At 44.1% G+C, this 19,463-nt stretch overlaps 1 protein-coding gene and 1 long non-coding RNA gene across 6 annotated transcripts in view; one reads left to right on the top strand and one right to left on the bottom strand.

Annotated features, from left to right (window-relative positions):
- The window catches only part of pak1 (p21 protein (Cdc42/Rac)-activated kinase 1), a 236,992-nt gene that overhangs the window by 170,647 nt on the left and 46,882 nt on the right, over positions 1 to 19,463 (top strand). For all 5 annotated transcript variants that reach the window (XM_087988411.1, XM_087988413.1, XM_087988412.1 and 2 more), the window contains 2 exons: positions 7,534 to 7,634; positions 17,908 to 18,055. In XM_087988411.1, coding sequence (XP_087844537.1) covers positions 7,534 to 7,634; positions 17,908 to 18,055 — 249 coding nt within the window. The remainder of the gene's footprint in view (positions 1 to 7,533; positions 7,635 to 17,907; positions 18,056 to 19,463) is intronic.
- LOC148149847 (uncharacterized) overlaps positions 6,024 to 19,463 on the bottom strand; it is a 50,179-nt gene continuing 36,739 nt past the window's right edge. The window contains exon 3 of the long non-coding RNA XR_015757495.1: positions 6,024 to 6,265. This is a non-coding gene — a long non-coding RNA (uncharacterized LOC148149847). The remainder of the gene's footprint in view (positions 6,266 to 19,463) is intronic.

Raw genomic sequence — 19,463 nt, forward strand, 5'->3', positions numbered from 1 at the left:
TTCTGTGCAAATGACACCATCTAGTGGCAGTCATTGTGTTTCAGAGCAATGTGTTTCAAGTGCCATACAATTTCCCTAGAACCATTCTGAGACAGAAATAAAAAGGCTTGTTCAGGTGGTGGGGGTGGGTGGAAGTTGAAATTAAAATGTTAATTTATGGTTTCAAGATTACAGGGTATTTTTTTTTCCTCCCATAATCAATGTTTGAAAATGTAAGTATGTAATGTCAGATGAGGACAGCATAAGATTGGGCCTTCTATCAACAACTTGCAATTATGTAGTGCCCCAGAAAAGCCCCAAAAGCAAATCACTAGAACTTTTTTTTAATTCACACGTGGGATGTGGGCAGTGGTGGTATGGCTGACATTTCTTGCCCATTCCTAATTGCCTTTGAAATAAAAACAAAGTGGTAGAGAAACTCAGCAGTTTAGCAGCATTTGTGCCAAGGTTAACAATTCAATCTCACTGAAAAAGTTGCAAGGCTATTTCAAATGGTAGTTAAAAGTCATCATTGCTGTGGGAATGGGGTGACGTGTCATCCGCTCCAAGCAAGGATGTCTGTTTTCAGTCTTAAAGGAAAGGAATTTTGCAACAAATGATGGTTTCGTGGTCATCGTTACTGAGAGAATTAGTTTCATTTTCTGGATTCCCAGTAAGGTTACCACACCTAAACTGCTGTAAGCTCAAAGGCTGCAGGAGTAGAAGTAGGACATTCAGCCCACTGAGTTTGCTCTGTCATTCAGAGATCGCGATGTGGAGGTGCCAGTGTTCGACTACAGCCAACAAAGTCAAAAATCACACACCAGGTTATTGTGATTTCAAATAAACCTGTTGGACTATAACCTGGTGTCGAGTGACTTTTGAATCGGAGATCATGGATAATCTGAGAATCATCAACTCCGCTAGCCTGCCTGATTCCCCAAGGGATTAGAAATCTACCTCATCTACTTAATGGCACAGTCTCAATAGTCCTCTATGGGAAATAATTCGACAGATTCATTGCACTTAGAAGAAATTATTCCTCATTTCAGCCTTAATTGGATTACCCCGACTCTGTGATTATGTCTTCTGGTCCCAGATTCTCCCACAAGGTGAAACCACTTCTCAGCATCTACCCTGTCATTATGATCAAACTATTTCTCACCAGGTTTGTTTGATTAATGAGGTAATTTTAAGGAGTGACCATGGAAAAGAAAGAGAGAGTGCTTAAGAAAGAAATCACAGAACGCTGAGGCATGAGCAGATGAGAGCATACCTGCCCAATGGTGTAGTCATGACAATTACTGCAAGAACTGAAGGAGCACCAACAGAATTATGGATCTATAAGTAGCAGTTATGAAGAGAATTGAAAGAAAATTGTTTAGAAGTGAACTGTTGGGTCTCTGTGCTGAAAATATCAGGACGTATTGGCCTTTAGGGGGTGTTGTGCAGAGCGAGAGCGAGCCCTGCCTCCCAATCAATGGCACCGCGAGTCAGCTCCTCAGAGACAGCAAGCCCAGAGCGGAGGAGAGCGACCCTTCAAGACCTCACAAAGGCAGTGTGTGTGGGCACAGCAGCAAGAGAGATGGCACCAGAACTCTATGATTTCAATGTTGGTGGGCCAAGCAGTGCAAGATGCGAGGCGGTGTTGGCAGCACCGGCTTTCAAGAAGGTGGCAGTGGCAGGGTGGCCTCTGTGGTTGGCGGAGAAGGTGGCATCTGGGGTCGGACATTAGGCTCTAGCCACGGCGATGCAGTAGGCCGGTTTGGGCACTCCAGGCTGATCGACATGAGCAGTGGTAGGATCGGCGATGGGGCTGTAGACCCAGTGTGGCCCTCCTTGAATGCAGGAGCGGTGACGGTGGCCCCAGAGTGGGGCTCCTGGAATAGACTGTGATGTGGGAGGGTCTTGCTGGGCCTGAAGCCCATTGTGAAGACCCTCCACCCCACCCCTGATGTTGAACAGAGCACAAGAAGGGAGGAAAAACTCTATTTTCAGTCAAATTCTAGTTATATCTTAATATCGTCTGTAACTCTCAAAATGGCGCCGGATATTGGCGACCTCTTACACTTTTTACTATTTATTTGTTAAATACAAGTGACAATAAATCAATTCAATTTGATTCAATCCAGCAGGATTGGAAGTCAGGCAGAACGTTTTCACATGAAAGCTGTGTGTGAATGGATTATAAATTTTCATGTGCAGTTCTAAAAAGTAAACAACAAAGAACCTGGGGCTTGCGGTTTATGTGCAGCCCTTTGAAGGTGACGGAGTGTATAGAGAGTAGCTACCAATGCACATGTAATTTTGGGCTTCATATGTAGAAATACAAAAGATATTTGGAGACGGTGGCAACTACTTCAACGGCTACAAAATGAGTCTGTATGTAGTGGTTCGTGTCATCCATTGCCTGAGCATTTTTGCTTCTATCTTCCATACGATTCTGTGTCTTTCCAAAATCTCTAACCAGACAGACATGAAAGAAGGAACCTGGCAAAATGAAGGGAATAGATGGATTTCCTCAAACTGGTGTAATGCAGAACCCTGGTATGCCCAAACCGAGGACTGCATCCAGTTGTGGTCACCACATTTTAAGAAAGATGTAGAGGCCCTTGAGAGTGTGCAGAGAAGATTTCACAGAATGGTTCTAGCATGAAACATTTTAGTTACAAATTAACTTTAAAAGCTGAGCCTGTTCCTTGGGGCATAGGACACTGAGGGGAGTTTTGGCAGGCATTCCCGTTAATTTGGTAAAAGGACTAGGGCAGGACTTTCAGGGAGAAGTGAAGCAGAACTTTTTTATGTAGTGAGTAGTAATGACCTGTGTTCGAGAGTGGTAGAAGAAGCGATGTCAATGATAGCGAGTTTTGAGGAGATTTGTAGTTCAGGTTGAGGTTTTGGATATAGGTTTGCTCGCTGAGCTGGAAGGTTCATTTCCAGATGTTTCATCACCCTACTAGGTAACCACTTCAGTGGGCCTCAGGCGAAGCACTGCTGATAATTCCTGCATTCTATTTATATGTTTGGGTTGGTGATGTCATTTCCAGTGGTGATGTCACTTCCTGTTCTTTTTGTCAGTGGGTGGTAGATGGGGTCTATCTAACTCGATGTGTTTGTTGGAAGACATGCTTCTAGGAATTCTTGTGCATGTCTTTGTTTGGCTTGTCCTAGGATGGATGTGTTCTCTCCGTCGAAGTGGTGTCCTTTCTCATCCGTATGTAAGGACACTAGTGAGAGAGGGTCATGTCGTTTTGTGGCTAGTTGGTGTTCATGTATCCTGGTGGCTAGTTTTCTGCCTGTTTGTCCAATGTAGTGTTTGTTACAGTCCTTGCATGATTTTTTGTAAATGACATTAGTTTTGCTTGTTGTCTGTATAGGGTCTTTCAGGTTCATTAGCTGCTGTTTTAGTGTGTCGGTGGGTTTGTGGGCTACCATGATGCCAAGGGGTCTGGCAGTCATTTCCAAGATGTCTTTGATGTAGGGGAGAGTGGCTAGGGTTTCTGGTCGTGTTTTGTCTGCTTGTTTGGGTTTGTTGCTGGGAAATCGGTTCATTGGGTACCCATTCTTTTTGAATACAAACACTGCATTGGACAAACAGGCAGAAAACTAGCCACCAGGATACATGAACACCAATAGCCACAAAACAACATGACCCTCTCTCACTAGTATCCTCACAAACGGATGAGGAAGGACACCACTTCAACTGGGGCAACACATCCATCCCAGGACAAGCCAAACAAAGACACGCACAAGAATTCCTAGAAGCATGGCATTCTAACCAGAACTCTCTCAACAAACCCATCGAGTGAGACCCCATCTGCCACCCCTTAAGAAAAAAAGGAAGTGACATCACCACCGGAAATGACATTACCAACCCAAAGAAACCCAAACATATAAATAGAAAGCAGGAGTCATCAGCAGTGCTTCGCCTGAGGCCCACTGAAGATGTTACCTAGTAGGGTGACGAAACATCTGGAAATGAACCTTTCAGCTCAGCGAGCAAACCTTCAGCCAAGATATCAATAATTTTTTTAAAAATTGATCAGCACGAGGACAAGAAGCTCGGAGAGTAAAGACACCGAGGAGCAAAATAGAATTGATAGGACAGCTCGACAGAGAGCCAGCATAGACTTAATGGTGGTATTCTGTGACTTGATGTGTATTCTGTGACTTAATGACTCTATCTCCTAAACTGTTGTACGAACTTTGTCTACGGTTGGCTTCCCTGAATTAGCAATGTATTTGATCAAAGAAATATTTGCAGTTATACATTTATTTACCTTTTGTGACTTAAAAGCACCTTACAATCAGTGAAATTTAAGTAGATATTGCACAGCACTTTCTAGGTGAAGTGGTCTGCTGGTGGTTTCTATTAATCTCAGATTCACCAGCTCCAAAACTTATTTATAGACTATTTTGATAGTGCTAACATTTTTCTGCTCACTCCTGTTGTATCCATGGGGACTGCCCATGAGAGGGTGAAGCAGAACGAAGTGAACATAATTGAAGCTTAAAGTACACCTACGTTACTGTCATCTACATGACTGGCTCCTACGTAAATCTCTTTCACCCACTGTCAGACTCACAACTTAAAGTTCATTTTCCCTGGCGTCATCCATACTTCATGCTCAGAAAATTATTAACAGAGTGGGAGAGAGGCCAAGGTTCTACGGTGAATCTTGCAGGAAGCACTTTCGCCTAAGTTAGAATGTGGAGGTTTGACCCTTGCTCCAGATGTAGACAGTAGCACTGTGTCAATTGCAGTATTGAGAAGATGCACAAGGTCAGAGCATTTAGCTTTCGATGAGAGGTTGCATTAGGTCAGCCTGATCGTACAGCTCAGTTGGATGTTGAACATTCCAATCGTCCTTCACAGCATAGGAAAGATGTGGATGCTTTGGAGAGGTTTCAGAGGAGGTTTACCAGGATGCTGCCTGGAATGGAGGGCTTATCTTACGAAGAGAGGTTGACTGAGCTCGGACTTTTATCATTGGAAAAAAGAAGGAAGAGAGGGGACCTAATTGAGGTGTACAGGATAATGAGAGGCATAGATAGAGTTGATAGCCAGAGACATTTTCCCAGGGCAGAAATTGTTAACACGAGGGGACATAGTTTTAAGCTGTTTGACGGAAAGTATAGAGGGGATGTCAGAGGCAGGTTCTTTACACAGAGAGTTGTGAGAGCATGGAATGCGTTGCCAGCAGCAGTTGTGGAAGCGAGGTCATTGGGGATATTTAAGAGACTGCTGGACAGGCATTTGGTCACAGAAATTTGAGGATTCGAACATTAGGTTTTCCTCACATGAGGATCAACGGTCAGCACAACATCGTGGACTGAAGGGCCTGTTTTGTGCCGTACTGTTCTATGTTCTAATAGCAGGAGGTTCTCCCATCGTCCACGCTGTAATCCTTTTGCAAACAAAATCATCAAAACAGTTTAATGAGCCTAACTGCTTATTGTGGGGTCTTGCTGTGTTAAATAACTACTATCCTGCCAAGTTTATACAATGACTTGAAAGCAGTACATTGTATGGAGAGGTACCTTGAAATATTTGTGCTGTATAAATGCACTTTATTTTCCCTTTACATTTGCCTAATGTTTTCCTCTTGTGTTCTTCATATTTGCTCCTTTACCCTTTTTTTCTCACTTGATGGCTATATTCACAATTACATGCTTACTGTCTCTGCACCTTTTTGACACCTTTTTTCTTTTTCATTCACTCTCTTGCTTTTTTACTCCTCCTCCTTTCCTCTTCCCCCCCCCCCCTCCCAGTTTCCCCTTCTCCTCTTTCCCTCCTCCCCACTTCCTTTTCCTCAATCCTCCTTCCTCTCCCTCACCTCCCTGCCTCCTCCCCATCACCAACTCTCTTTCCCACTCCCCTTCCTGTCTCCCCGTTCCCCTCCACTTTCTGTACCCTCTAGTCAATAATTATTAAAATCCATGTCACCAGGAGTGAAAAAACATTAATTATCAGCGGTAAGGATATTCAGCAGGAAAGGTGAAGAGTAATCCAAGTTAAGGCATATAAACTGTTCAGAGTTTTGACTAAATAAATTTGATGATGTTCTGTCCATTAATGAGGCTCCTCTCGGCCATGGCTGACCATGGGTTGCATCCTCATTGTTCTGGCTTTCTGCTTTCCTGAAGCAACATCGTTTGTGACTGAACAGACCAATGCTGGAGTGCAGGTCCCCGGTTGCAGAGATCACATCTGTATATGGTCGTTGATCTGTTAGAACTGCTGCATTCCTTCCCTCGTGCCCATCCATTGGTACTGAGTCAGTAGCTAGTGGGTACAAATTGAAGATTTATGAATGAACTAAATGGATTCTGAACACATGGAAAGCCCAACCAGAAATGATGATGGAAGCACAATTCATAAAAGGCTTCTAAAAGATAAACAGTTGACTATTTGGTAATTTGCCATCACAGGCCTGGAAAGCCAGTTGTGTGCTGTGCTGTACAATTGTCTGATTCTGGGTGTGAGAGAGATATAAAGGACGCTCATGAAGTATAGTAAACAGAGTTGCATAGCGTTTACAGCCGGAACTGAACCGGCAAATCCCAAGTGTGAGTTGTCCAATCAAGAGCCCAGTCCTCAGGGATTGTTGAACAAAAACATCATCACAGTTGAGCATCAAGCTGAGTTTGTGATGAACTGCAATAGATGGCATTTGGATCATTTTACTCCTGTCCCTCTTTTCATTGCTTTATGTTCTTATTTTATTGCTTCTTGTATTTCTCCCTTGAATTTTTGAATATTCTCTCCTTTGGGAAGACCTTGATGATGCTGAAGTTTGTCCAGCTTTCTAAGCATCAGCAAAAGGCCTCTGTTTGAACCTAATCATTTGAACAGAAGATTTTCACCATTGCTAAGAGTTCTGGGCTTTGCCTGTTGTGTTCTACCTGCTTTCTCTCCAGTACTGTAAGGATAATATTGGGAGGAGGGACGATGACCACAAAGGTATCAGGTGTGGGAGATTGTTGGCCTGCAGTTGTAAGGGTATGATCCTCATGCAACCCCAGCCATTTGTGGGAAAGTGGTAAGCCCAAACTTCAAAGATTGAAAGTTCATTAACACTAGGTGAACACTATACAGTTAATAGAACCATGCGCTTTTATTTGTCCGGAATTTACATTCTCCAATTTTTCAAAAGCTATGTCGGGGGTGGGGAGCCATTATACCATCAGAGAAAATTGCTGAAGCTGTTTACGTGACAGTGGTGTAATTGAGTGAGTGCATTTTAAGAGGGCTTAAACATCATGAGTCATGACTCTTGTCATGATTAATTTAATTTCTGTTGCTGTCCAGTTAACTGCAGTGATCATAAAACTTTGATGCCTGCTCGCTTTCCTCTGTAGTGCAGTATATAAATTGCTGCACTTTTCTGTTATGTTGCTCTCATTCTTTTATTGCTCACTGTTTTGGAGGTTGCATTTCTGACTCTGCCCCTTTTACATTAAAAGCCTGTCCAGTTTTTGATGATTTTTTCCATTTAAGATGTTTCCCCTGCCGCTGTTCATATCATTCACAAATAATCTCTCTGCTGACAGCCAACAGGAAAAAAGAACGGGAACGACCAGAAATCTCACTGCCCTCTGATTTCGAGCACACAATACATGTTGGATTCGATGCTGTCACAGGGGAGTTCACAGTAAGTAATTGTACACTTTATAATGGATGGTGGTAAGGGAAGAAACACCCAAAATTTCAGTGTCGTAATGTGAAGTTTAATTTGTAGATAATAAGTAACGTAAACTTGATCGTATTGGATAAGTCCATGTTGGATTTGTGCTCCATGTGAACTGTGTCCCCTTTACTTAATCTTACCTAATCAATTTATTCTTCTATTCCTTTCTCCATAATATGTTTATCTGCTTTCTCTTGACTCGTCTCAACCTAGTAGAGTACGAGACAGGCAAAGCTTTTTCTTCCATCTGTTTCTACAGCTCGTTTCTCCTGAAACAATTTACTGGCCAGTTGCCAGAGGTTGTACTGAGTTGAGCCAGTCCTCGTCGAGTATGGTTGGCCAGGTGACTCATTTTTGCGTATTGGATGTTTACAAGTTGATAACCAGTTTGTGTGGCCATATTATGAACTGGCATTCTGGGGGTTGGTTAGCTCAGTTGGCTGCATGCTGCTTTGCAATGCAAAGTGACAGCAACAATGCAGACAAATGGGACTGTTTCAGTTTAGGAAAACTGGTCAACATGGACAAGTTGGGCTGAAGGGTCTGTTTCCATGCTGTATGACTAACAGTAGGATCAATTCCCACATGGCTGAGGTCACCTGGCAGACTCAGCCTTCTCAGCCTTGTTTGAGTCTCAGGTCAGACTCACCACCAGTTCTCTCTCTAACAAGAGAATAGCCTATGGTCTTCTGAGAGGAGGCAGCTTTCACTTTGATCACATTCTGGATTAGAATTTGAACCCAGAGTTTCTGGCTCTGAGAAAGAGCAGCTATGCATGGCAACACACAGCCTCCGTTTTGTACCTATTTAGTTTCCCCTGAAATGAATTGTACTTCTGTCACAACTACTTAACGTGGTAGCTCGTTTCTACAAAGTAGAAAAAGAAAAATGAATCAAAGTAAGTGGGTATGTTATGAAGACCAAGACAGAGCAGCCTCTGTGTTTGGACTGCAGCCAAATGGATGCCTGCGGGCAGCAGTACTTATCCTGAGTGAGTATCATAAGACCACACGCTGTGGGAGCAGAAGTAGACCATTTGATGAGATCATGGCAGATTTGATAATCTTCACCTCCACTTTCCTGCCTTATCCCCATGACACTTCCTGATTAAAAATCTGTCTATCTCAGCTTTGCTTTTAATTAATGACACAGCCTCTGACGCCTCTGTGGTGAAGAATTCTCCACCCTCTCAGAAGAAGCTCCTCCTCAACTCTGTCCTAACTGGATGATGCTTTGAATTTTATGCCCTCTGGTCCTACGTTCTCCCAAATGGGAAAACCACTTCTCCACTTTAACTCTGTCAAGCCCCCTAAGAATTTTGTGTTTGAAAAAGGTTGCCTCTCATTCTCCTAAACTGAAGTGAGTATGAACCCAACCTGTTCAACCTGTCCTCATAAGAAAATCCCTCCATGTCAGGTATCAGGTAAAACTTCTCTGGACTGCCTCCAATATCAATATACCGTTCCCTCAATGACAGGACCAAAACTGTTATATTTCAGGTGTGCTCTGACTAGTGCCTAGTATAGATTTAGCAAGAACTCTCCATTTCTTTACTTCATCCTTTTGTGAAGTGACGGCCAATGGTCCATTTCCTGTCCTTTTACAGTTGTCTATCTTCAATGCTAGTTTTTTTTTTGTTATTCATTCATGAGGGCCCCCAAATGCCTCAGTACTCAGACATTATGAGCTGGAGTGAGAGTTGGAGATCCTCCACCTTGTAAGAGAGAGTGCAAAATATCTCACCAGTGCTCCATACCTCAGTGACACCTTGTGACAAGATACTGATTCAGTAGAGGGTTGCTGGGTGTGTGTTTTTGGAGAACATCATGAACAAGGATCTATACTGAGGAACTGGGCCTGGAGGATTATAGCCTCTGGATTATTAACTGAGCCACCTGCAAATTGTGGGACGGACTAAGAAAGTGAGCATGACGTGAGGTGTGAGAGGGATTTGGGTTTATAGACCATGTGGTGAAAATGGTAGCACATACAACTCCAGGTCAGAAAGCAGCATGTGCAAACCATCATTGTGGCCACAGTTTCTTTCAATATTTTACACTTCCAGAGTTGATCACATTAATCTCCCCAGGTACTACGACCAGGCTTTGCATTTCTGGGACTTTCAATCCAGCCTCTTCAGAAATGTGGGCTGTATTCTTCTTCATAATGGGGGTCAGGGAAGACAAATCATGGCTATTTTTACAGCCCTGGCTTCCATGTTCTGGTAAGCCTTCGTTCAGTTGACTAAAATAACTGCACAGAGGCTGGTATCCTGTCAACAAGTCATCCTTTATTTACATGTGCACAGTACACAGGCTGTGGCCAGCCAGCTCTGAGTCAGTCCTTGAATGAGGGGATTCAATTAAAGTTTCTTTAATTTAACTTAACTTATTCTTCTAATCAACCTGTTCGAAGATGCTATTACATAGCTCTGGAGCAGGTGGGACTTGAACCCAGCTCTCTCAGTTCTGCACCACAGAACTACCCACCCTTGTTTATATATTTTTTCTTTTGCCCCTTACCCCTGCACTACTGCCTGACTGCAGTAGTGCTTATTTTTCCCCATCACCCCTTGTTTACGTATTTTTTTTCCCCCACCACCAGGAAGAAAGGAAACATCTGAGTGGCCAGTGACAAGCAATGCCATTCTCACCCATTTTTTTTTTAACACCCGAGTGGCCAGTGACACTCCTGTTTATTTATTTTTTTTAACCTCCCCACACTGCCACCTAACTGCGGTCGTGCTTATTTTTTCCCCAGCACGCATGGTGTGTGTGTGTGCAGGTGTGAGACACAGTAACCCCTTTTTTAATTGGTGTGCCAGGGCTCCCTGATTTGGTCCAGGTTAACAACCCCAATCAAGGATTTCATATTCAATCAGATCCACCTGGTTTCAATCACTGCACTAACACACTCAAAAAGCTTTGGATAATTTAAATAGCTCTGTGTTAGTGAATGAATGTGGGTGGATAATTGGATAAGTTGACAGCAGGATAGGGTGGCCTGGCTTGGCCTGTTTCAGAGGTGGTTGTGAGGTATGTGGATGTTAGTTGTATAGTTGCCCTGCCTTTGAGCATGATTTTAATACAATTCACATTTTCTGGAAGTCAGTGCTTTGGGATTTCCAAGTGGTTTCAACACATTTCTTTGAGGATGTGTTGGTTTTCAGTTATTCAGATCTGGACCAGTGTTTCCTTGGTAAAAATTGTGATGGCTTAAGAGACTTTGGGTGGGAAGTGGGAGGTATATTGTATGGATGAGTAGAATGTGATGTAAAGGTATGGAAAATAACAAAAGTTAATTGAAAGATGGCATTTGTATGGAGAGGGCTGGAATACTAGGAATTAGAAACCATGCTTCAGCTATGTGTGGAAAAGATAACATTGATCTTTCAGAGGAACTATTGTACAATTTACCACAGTGATATCTTACCACAGTGTAAGTCTTAAACTGTGAGGAAAAGTTACCTACACTTGTGGAATTTAGAGGATTATGGTGTGATTTTGTCAGTTCAACATCGTGGAATTCCATGCAAAACAACACTGCATGTGTCCCTACACCCCATGGGCTGTGGCAGTTTACCACTGTGTCGCCAAGGACAGTTGGCAATGGGATGGCCTACCAGTGAAGCCCACATCATTTGAATTAATTTTTAAAAATGTTTTAATTTTGAAGCTGTTAAGAGGGACAGATATGGCAGACAGGAACTATTTTCATTGATCAGAGTGTCTGGGACTGGGTGTCAAGCAATTGGTCAAATTTTTCAAGACTGAAATTAGGAAACATTTCGAGACACACTTTTTGGTAGAAGTTTGCAAGTTTTCCACAAGTGTTAATTGATACTAGGAGAAAGTGAGGACTGCAGATGCTGGAGATCAGAGCTGAAAATGTGTTGCTGGGAAAGCGCAGCAGGTCAGGCAGCATCCAAGGAGCAGGAGAATCGGCTTTTTGGGCATGAGCCCTTCTTCGGGAAGGGCTTAATTGATATTAGGCCAATTACTGAGAACTGTGAACGCAGCCCAGGCCATCACGCAAGCCAGCCTTCCTTCCACCCACTCCTCCTACACTTCCTGCTGCCTTGGGAATGCAGCCAATATAATCAAAGCCCCCTCCTATTTCGGTTATACTCTCTTCCACTCTCTCTCCCATCGGGCAGAAGATATAAAAGTTTGAAAACAGATTTAAGAACAGCTTTTTCATGGCTGTAATCAAATTAATGAACAACCGTCTCTTAAAGTTGATTTTTCTCTGCACCTTCTCTTTAGCTGGAACACTATATTCTGCGTTCAGTTCTATTACCCTGATGTACTTAGGTAAAGCATGATTGGCCTGCTTAGCATCCAAACCAATATTTTCCACTGTATCTTGGTACATGTGATAATAATAAAGCAAATCAAAAGTTGCTAAATTTAAATGGTAATTGACATTTTCTATGAACTAAAGACACCAAGGGCAAAGGTGGATATATAAGAGTAAGGGAGCAGATTCTTTATTGTCTCAATGAATGACCAAACAGGCTTTGGATACTAAATGGCTTACTCCTTTTAAAATTTTAAAGGTTGTATCAGGTCATTCCTCAGCCTATTTTTTTTTTCCTGAGAGAAAAGAGCCCCAACCTGTTCAAAACTTGCTGATCATTGTAGTTACTTTAAGCAAACTGTTAAGGCACATGACCAGGATATAGAGTCATAGAGATTTGCAGCATGGAAACAGACCCTTCGGTCCAACTTGTCCATGCCAACTAGAAATCCCAACCCAATCTAGTCCCACCTGCCAGCACCCGGCCCATATCCCTCCAAACCATTCCTATTCATATACCAATCCAAATGCCTCTTAAATGTTGCAATTGTACCAACCTCCACCACCTCCTCTGGCAGCTCATTCCATACATAGAACATAGAACATAGAACAATACAGCACAGAATAGGCCCTTCGGCCCACGATGTTGTGCCGAACTTCTAACCTAGATTAAGTACCCATCCATGTACCTATCCAAATGCCGCTTAAAGGTCGCCAATGATTCCAACTCCACCACTCCCACGGGCAGCGCATTCCATGCCCCCACCACTCTCTGGGTAAAGAACCCACCCCTGACATCTCCCCTATACCTTCCACCCTTCACCTTAAATTTATGTCCCCTTGTAACACTCTGTTGTACCCGGGGAAAAAGTTTCTGACTGTCTACTCTATCTATTCCTCTGATCATCTTATAAACCTCTATCAAGTCACCTCTCATCCTTCGCCGTTCCAACGAGAAAAGACCGAGAACTCTCAACCTATCCTCGTACGACTTCCTCTCCATTCCAGGCAACATCCTGGTAAATCTTCTCTGCACCCTCTCCAAAGCTTCCACATCTTTCCTATAGTGAGGCGACCAGAACTGCACACAGTACTCCAACTGTGGCCTAACCAAAGTCCTGTACAGCTGCAACATCACTTCACGACTCTTGAATTCAATCCCTCTGCTAATGAACGATAATACTCCATAGGCCTTCTTACAAACTCTATCCACCTGAGTGGCAACCTTCAAAGATCTATGTACATAGACCCCAAGATCCCTCTGTTCCTCCAACTGATTAAGAACCCTACCATTAACCCTGTATTCCGCATTCTTATTTGTTCTTCCAAAATGGACAACCTCACACTTGGCAGGGTTGAACTCCATCTGCCACTCCTCAGCCCAGCTCTGCATCATATCTAAGTCCCTCTGCAGTCGACAACAGCCCTCCTCACTGTCCACAACTCCACCTATCTTCGTATCATCTGCAAATTTACTGACCCACCCTTCGACTCCCTCATCTAAGTCATTAATAAAAATTACAAACAGCAGAGGACCCAGAACTGATCCCTGCGGAACTCCACTTGTAACTGGGCTCCAGGCTGAGTATTTACCATCTACCACCACTCTCTGCCTTCGACCGGTTAGCCAGTTTTCTATCCAATTGGCCAAATTTCCCTCTATCCCATGCCTCCTGACTTTCCGCATAAGCCTACCATGGGGAACCTTATCAAATGCCTTACTAAAATCCATGTACACTACATCCACTGCTCTTCCCTCATCCACATGCTTGGTCACCTCCTCGAAGAATTCAATAAGACTTGTAAGGCAAGACCTACCCTTCACAAATCCGTGCTGGCTGTCCCTAATCAAGCAGTGTCTTTCCAGATACTCATAAATCCTATCCCTCAGTACCCTTTCCATTACTTTGCCTACCACAGAAGTAAGACTAACAGGCCTGTAATTCCCGGGGTTATCCCTATTCCCTTTTTTGAACAGGGGCACAACATTCGCTACTCTCCAGTCCCCTGGTACCACCCCCTTTGCAAGTGAAGACGAGAAGATCATTGCCAACGGTACTGCAATTTCCTCTTTAGCTTCCCACATAATCCTAGGATATATCCCGTCAGGCCCGGGGGACTTGTCTATCCTCAAGTTGTTCAAAATGTCCAACACATCTTCCTTTCTAACAGGTATCTCTTCTAGCTTACCAGTCCATTTCACACTCTCCTCTTCTACAATACGGTCCATCTCGTTCGTAAATACTGAAGAGAAGTACTTGTTCAAGACCTCTCCTATCTCTTCCGACTCAATACACAGTCTCCCACTACTGTCCTTGATCGGACCTACCCTCGTTCTCGTCATTCTCTGGTTTCTCACATACGCATAAAATGCCTTGGGGTTATCCTTGATCCTATCCGCCAACGATTTTTCATGCCCTCTCTTAGCTCTCCTAATCCCTTTCTTCAGGTCCCTTCTGGCTATCCTGTATCCCTCCACTGCTCTGTCTGAATCCTGTTTCCTCAACCTTATGTAAGCCTCCTTCTTCCTCTTTACCAGACATTCAACCTCTCTCGTCAACCAAGGCTCCTTCACACGACCATTTCTTTCCTGCCTGATAGGTACATACATATCATGGACACGTCGTATCTGCTCTTTGAAAAAGTTCCACATTTCCACCACATCCTTCCCTGACAGCCTATGCTCCCAACGTATGCTCCTCAAATCCTGCCTTACAGCATCGTAATTTCCCTTCCCCCAATTATAAAATCTACCTTGTTGTGCGCACCTATCTCTCTCCATAACCAAGGTGAAAGTCACAGAATTGTGGTCACCATCACCAAAATGTTCACCCACTAACAAGCCCACCACTTGTCCCGGTTCATTACCGAGTACCAAATCCAATATGGCCTCCCCTCTGGTTGGACAATCTACATACTGCGTTAGAAAAGCTTCCTGGACACACTGCACAAACACCGCCCCATCCAATCTACTTGATCTAAAGAGCTTCCAATCAATATTTGGGAAGTTGAAGTCGCCCATGACTACGACCCTGTGGCTTCTGCACCTTTCCAAAATCTGTTTCCCAATCTGTTTCTACACATCTCTGCTGCTATTGGGGGGCCTATAGTAAACACCCAACAAGGTGACTGCACCTTTCCTATTTCTGACTTCAGCCCATACTACCTCCAGAGGCAGATCCCCCTCAAACTTCCTTTCTGCAGCCGTTATACCATTTCTAATTAGCAATGCCACCCCCCCTCCTTTTTTCCCACCCTCCCTAATCTTACTGAAACACCTGTAACCAGGAACCTCCAACAGCCATTCCTGTCCCACATCTATCCACGTTTCCGTGATGGCCACAACATCGTAGTCCCAGGTACCGATCCACGCCTTAAGTTCACCCACCTTATTTCTGATACTCCTTGCGTTGATGTATACGCACTTGAGCCCATCTCTGTGTCCGCTAGTAGTCCCTGTCAGTGCTACCTTCTCCACAGCCCCCCTACAGTCTTGGGCATCCTGACAAACAGCTAACCTACTTGCTGGACTACAAGTCCGGATCCCATCCCCCTGCCAAATTAGTTTAAACCCCCCCGAAGAGTGCTAGCAAACCTACCCCCAAGGATATTGGTGCCCTTCTGGTTCAGGTGCAACCCGTCCTGTTTGTACAGGTCCCACCTTCCCCAGAATGCAGTCCAATTGTCCAAATATCTGAAGCCCTCCCTCCTACACCAGCCTTGCAGCCACGTGTTCAACTGCACTCTCTCCCTATTCTTTGCCTCACTGTCACGTGGCACCGGCAACAACCCAGAGATGACGACTCTGTCTGTCCTAGCTTTTAGCTTCCAGCCTAACTCCTTGAGCTTTTGAATGACCTCCCCACCCCTCTTCCTACCTATGTCGTTGGTGCCAATGTGCACCACAGAGGGTGGTACATATACCACCCTCTGTGTGAAAAGGTTGCCCCGTAGGTCTTTTTTTATATCTTTCCCCTCTCATCGTAAATCTATGCCCTCTGGTTCTGGACTCCCCGACCCCAGGGAAAAGACTTTGTCTATTTATCCTATCCATAATTTTGAAAACCTCTAAGGTCACCCCTCGGCCTCCGACACTCCAGGGAAAACAGCCCCAGCCTGTTCAGCCTCTCCCTATAGCTCAAATCCTGGCAATATCCTTGTAAATCTTTTCTGAACCCTTTCAAGTTTCACAACATCTTTCCGATAGGAAGGAGACCAGAATTGCACACAATATTCCAACAGTGGCCTAACCAATGTCCTGTACAGCCGAAACATGACCTCCCAACTCCTGTACTCGATACTCTGACCAATAAAGGAAAGCATACCAAACGCCACCTTCACTATTCTATCCTATGTGGGGACTTGAACCCATGTCTACTGGTTCAGAGATAGGGACGCTACCACTGACCTATGAGAGTCTTTTTCCCTTATCATCATTATCTCTGATTGATATCGTCCCTCTCACCTCCATCCAGGGTCCAAACAGTCCTTCCAGGTGAGACAGAGATTCACCTGTCTCTCCTCTAGTTTACTGCATCAGGTGCTCCCAATATGGTCTTCTCTACAATCGGGAGACTGAAGCCACCTGTTTCAATTCCAACATGACCATCCTTGGCCTCCTCCATTACTAAAACAAATCACAGCTCCTATTGGCGGAACAACATGTTAACTTCCGCCTGGGAACCAGACAGCCCAGAGGGCTGAACATTGAGTTCTCCAATTTCAAATAACCTCCCTCTTCATCCCCTGCCCCTTCCCCCTCGCTTCCACTGTTTCCTGCCACCAACTGGTTGTGCCATTAACCAACCAGGTAGTGCCCTCTACATGTCTTCACCTATCCCCACTTCTCCCACCCTGCTCCCACGTCCCCTTTTATCTGCAACTCCCCCCACACTCACCCCCGATCCTGAAGAAGGGTTATGCCTGAAGCATCAACTTCTGTACTTCCTGATGCTGCCGGGCGTGCTGTGTTCTTCAGCCTCCTGCCTGTCTACTTTTGATTCCAGCATCTGCAGTTTTTCTGTCTCCATCATCCTAATAAGACCAGTCCTGTGCATATTTTAGTTTTATAAAATAACACAGCAGAAAAGGCTCGTGTTGAAAATGGCGAAAAAAATTTAGAACAGTTGTCAGAGTTCTTCACGCAATGCGTTATCATTGCTTGGAATCTGTAACTGTGAAGGGGTTGAATTATGTGATAGGTCACCTTCATCGCAGAATCCCTACAGTATGGAAACAGCCCATTTGGCCCAACAAGTCCACACCGACCCTCCAATGAGTAACCCACCCAGGCTCATTCCCTAGACTCTATATTTCCTTTGACTAATGCACCTAACCTGCACATCCCTGAACACTATGGGCAATTTAGCATAGCCAATTCACCCTAACCTGCACATCTTTGGACCGTGGAAGGAAACCCATGCAGATGCAGGGAGAATGTCTGTGTGGAGTTTGCACAGTTGCCCGAGGCTGGAATCGAACCTGGGTTCCCTCCCCCCCCACCCCCCCTCCCCCCCCTCCCCCCCTGGCGCTGTGAGCAGCAGTGCTAACCAATGAGCCACCGTGCCTACCCCAAGGCCCCTATCTGAGCTTATTCAGTAAATCACTGAACCACAGTTGGTTCAGTCTCTGATCTGTGATGAGTTAATACATGTCCATATTTCAGTGGGGATTTTTAACTGATGCCTGCTTTTAGGTAATTGCAAGGAAATTGGGCAGAATTTTGTCATCAGTCATTGCAATGCAGTGAAATCTTGTTGGGAGTTGATGTTGGAGGTCCAGCACAATATTGAGTCCAAAAGGTTTTAAAGAAAATTAATAATAGACTGATGAAATTTGCTGCTGCTGTAAATTGTTTCATGTAATCCTGAGTGGATTTTAGGATTAAATTTATTCTTTTCTTTTGTCTCTTTTTTGTTTTCCCCCACCTCCATCCCAGGGCATGCCAGAGCAATGGGCTCGGTTACTACAGACATCAAATATCACCAAATTAGAGCAGAAAAAGAATCCACAAGCAGTGTTGGATGTTTTGAAATTCTACGATTCAAAAGAAACTTCAAATAGTCAAAAATATATGAGCTTCACAGGTAAGAGGCAATTTAATTTTTTTTTCCATTCTAGTTTTTTTAATGTCCCTTTACCTTTCTCTCCTCCTCCTCCCATGCAGCAAGACAAGGTGGTCTGGGTTGTAACCTGATATACAACTGTTGTTCATTGACTTGCAAGATGTAGGGGGTGATGGACTCTTAGTGGAGTGTGGCACTGACAGCCAGGTTTTTCTGGTCCAGAGACTAGTTCTATCGTTGGTGGGGCGGGGAGCTGGTGCAGGAGCAAAGGATTCATATTTTTGGAATCTCTTCTGGGGTAGAAGCGACCTTTATAAGAAGGACTGATTGCACCTGAATTGGAAGGGGACTAATGTACTGGTGGGGAGATTTGCTAGAACTGCTTGGGAGGATTTAAACTAGCAAGGTGGCGCAGGTGGGAGGTAGTGAGGAAAGCGATCAGTCTGAGACTGGTATAGTTGGGGAAAGGAGTAAATAAAATAGTCAGGGCAGGCAGGAACAAAGCAGAGACTGAGATAGGACTGATAAATTAAACTGCATTTATTTAAATGCAAGAGGCCCAACAGGTAAGTCAGATGAAGTAGGGACCTGGTACTGGGATATCATAGCAATTATGGCTCAGGGATGGACAGGACTGGCAGTTTAATGTTCGAGGGTATAGATGGTATGGGCAGAATAGAAAGTGGGTGGGTGGTGGTGGCAAGAGAGGAGGGTGAGTGACATTTTTGATGAGGGATAACACTACGGCTGTAATTAAGGGGGATATTCCTGTGATTACTCACAGGGAAGTTATTTGGGTGGAACTGAGAAATAAAAAAGGGATGATCATCTCATTGGGATTGTAGACCCCCAGTAGTCAACGGGAAATTGAGAAACACATTTGTCAGGAGATTTCAGTTATCTGTAAGAATAATAGGGTGGTTATGGTAGGGGATTTCAATTTTCCACATATAGATTGGGACTGCCATAGTGTTAAGGGTGTAGATGGAGAGGAATTTAAGTGTGTACAGGAAAATTTTCTGATTCAGTATGTGGATGTACCGACTAAAGGAGGTGCAAAACCTGACCTACTCTTGGGAAAGATTGCATGGCAAGTGACTGAGGTGTCATTGGGCGAGCACTTTTGGGCCAGCGACCATAATTCTATTGATTCTTAAAATAGTGATTGAAAAGGATAAGCCGGATCTAAAAGTATTAGCGTTCTAAATTGGAGGAAGGCCAATTTTGACTGTATTAGGCAAGAACTTTCAAAAGTTAACTGGGAGCAGATGTTTGCAGGTAAAGGGATGACTGGAAAATGGGAAGCCTTCAAAAATGAGATAGCGAGAGTCCAGAAACAGTGTGTTCCTGTTATAGTGAAGGATAAGGCTAGTAGGTGTAGGGATGCTGGAATGACTAGAGTAATTGAGATTCTTAGTCAAGAATAAGA

The sequence above is a fragment of the Chiloscyllium plagiosum genome, unplaced genomic scaffold (assembly GCF_037043375.1).
Source record: "Chiloscyllium plagiosum isolate Xiang-an unplaced genomic scaffold, Cpla_swu_hap1 HiC_scaffold_6, whole genome shotgun sequence".
NCBI classification, from domain to species: Eukaryota; Metazoa; Chordata; class Chondrichthyes; order Orectolobiformes; family Hemiscylliidae; genus Chiloscyllium; species Chiloscyllium plagiosum.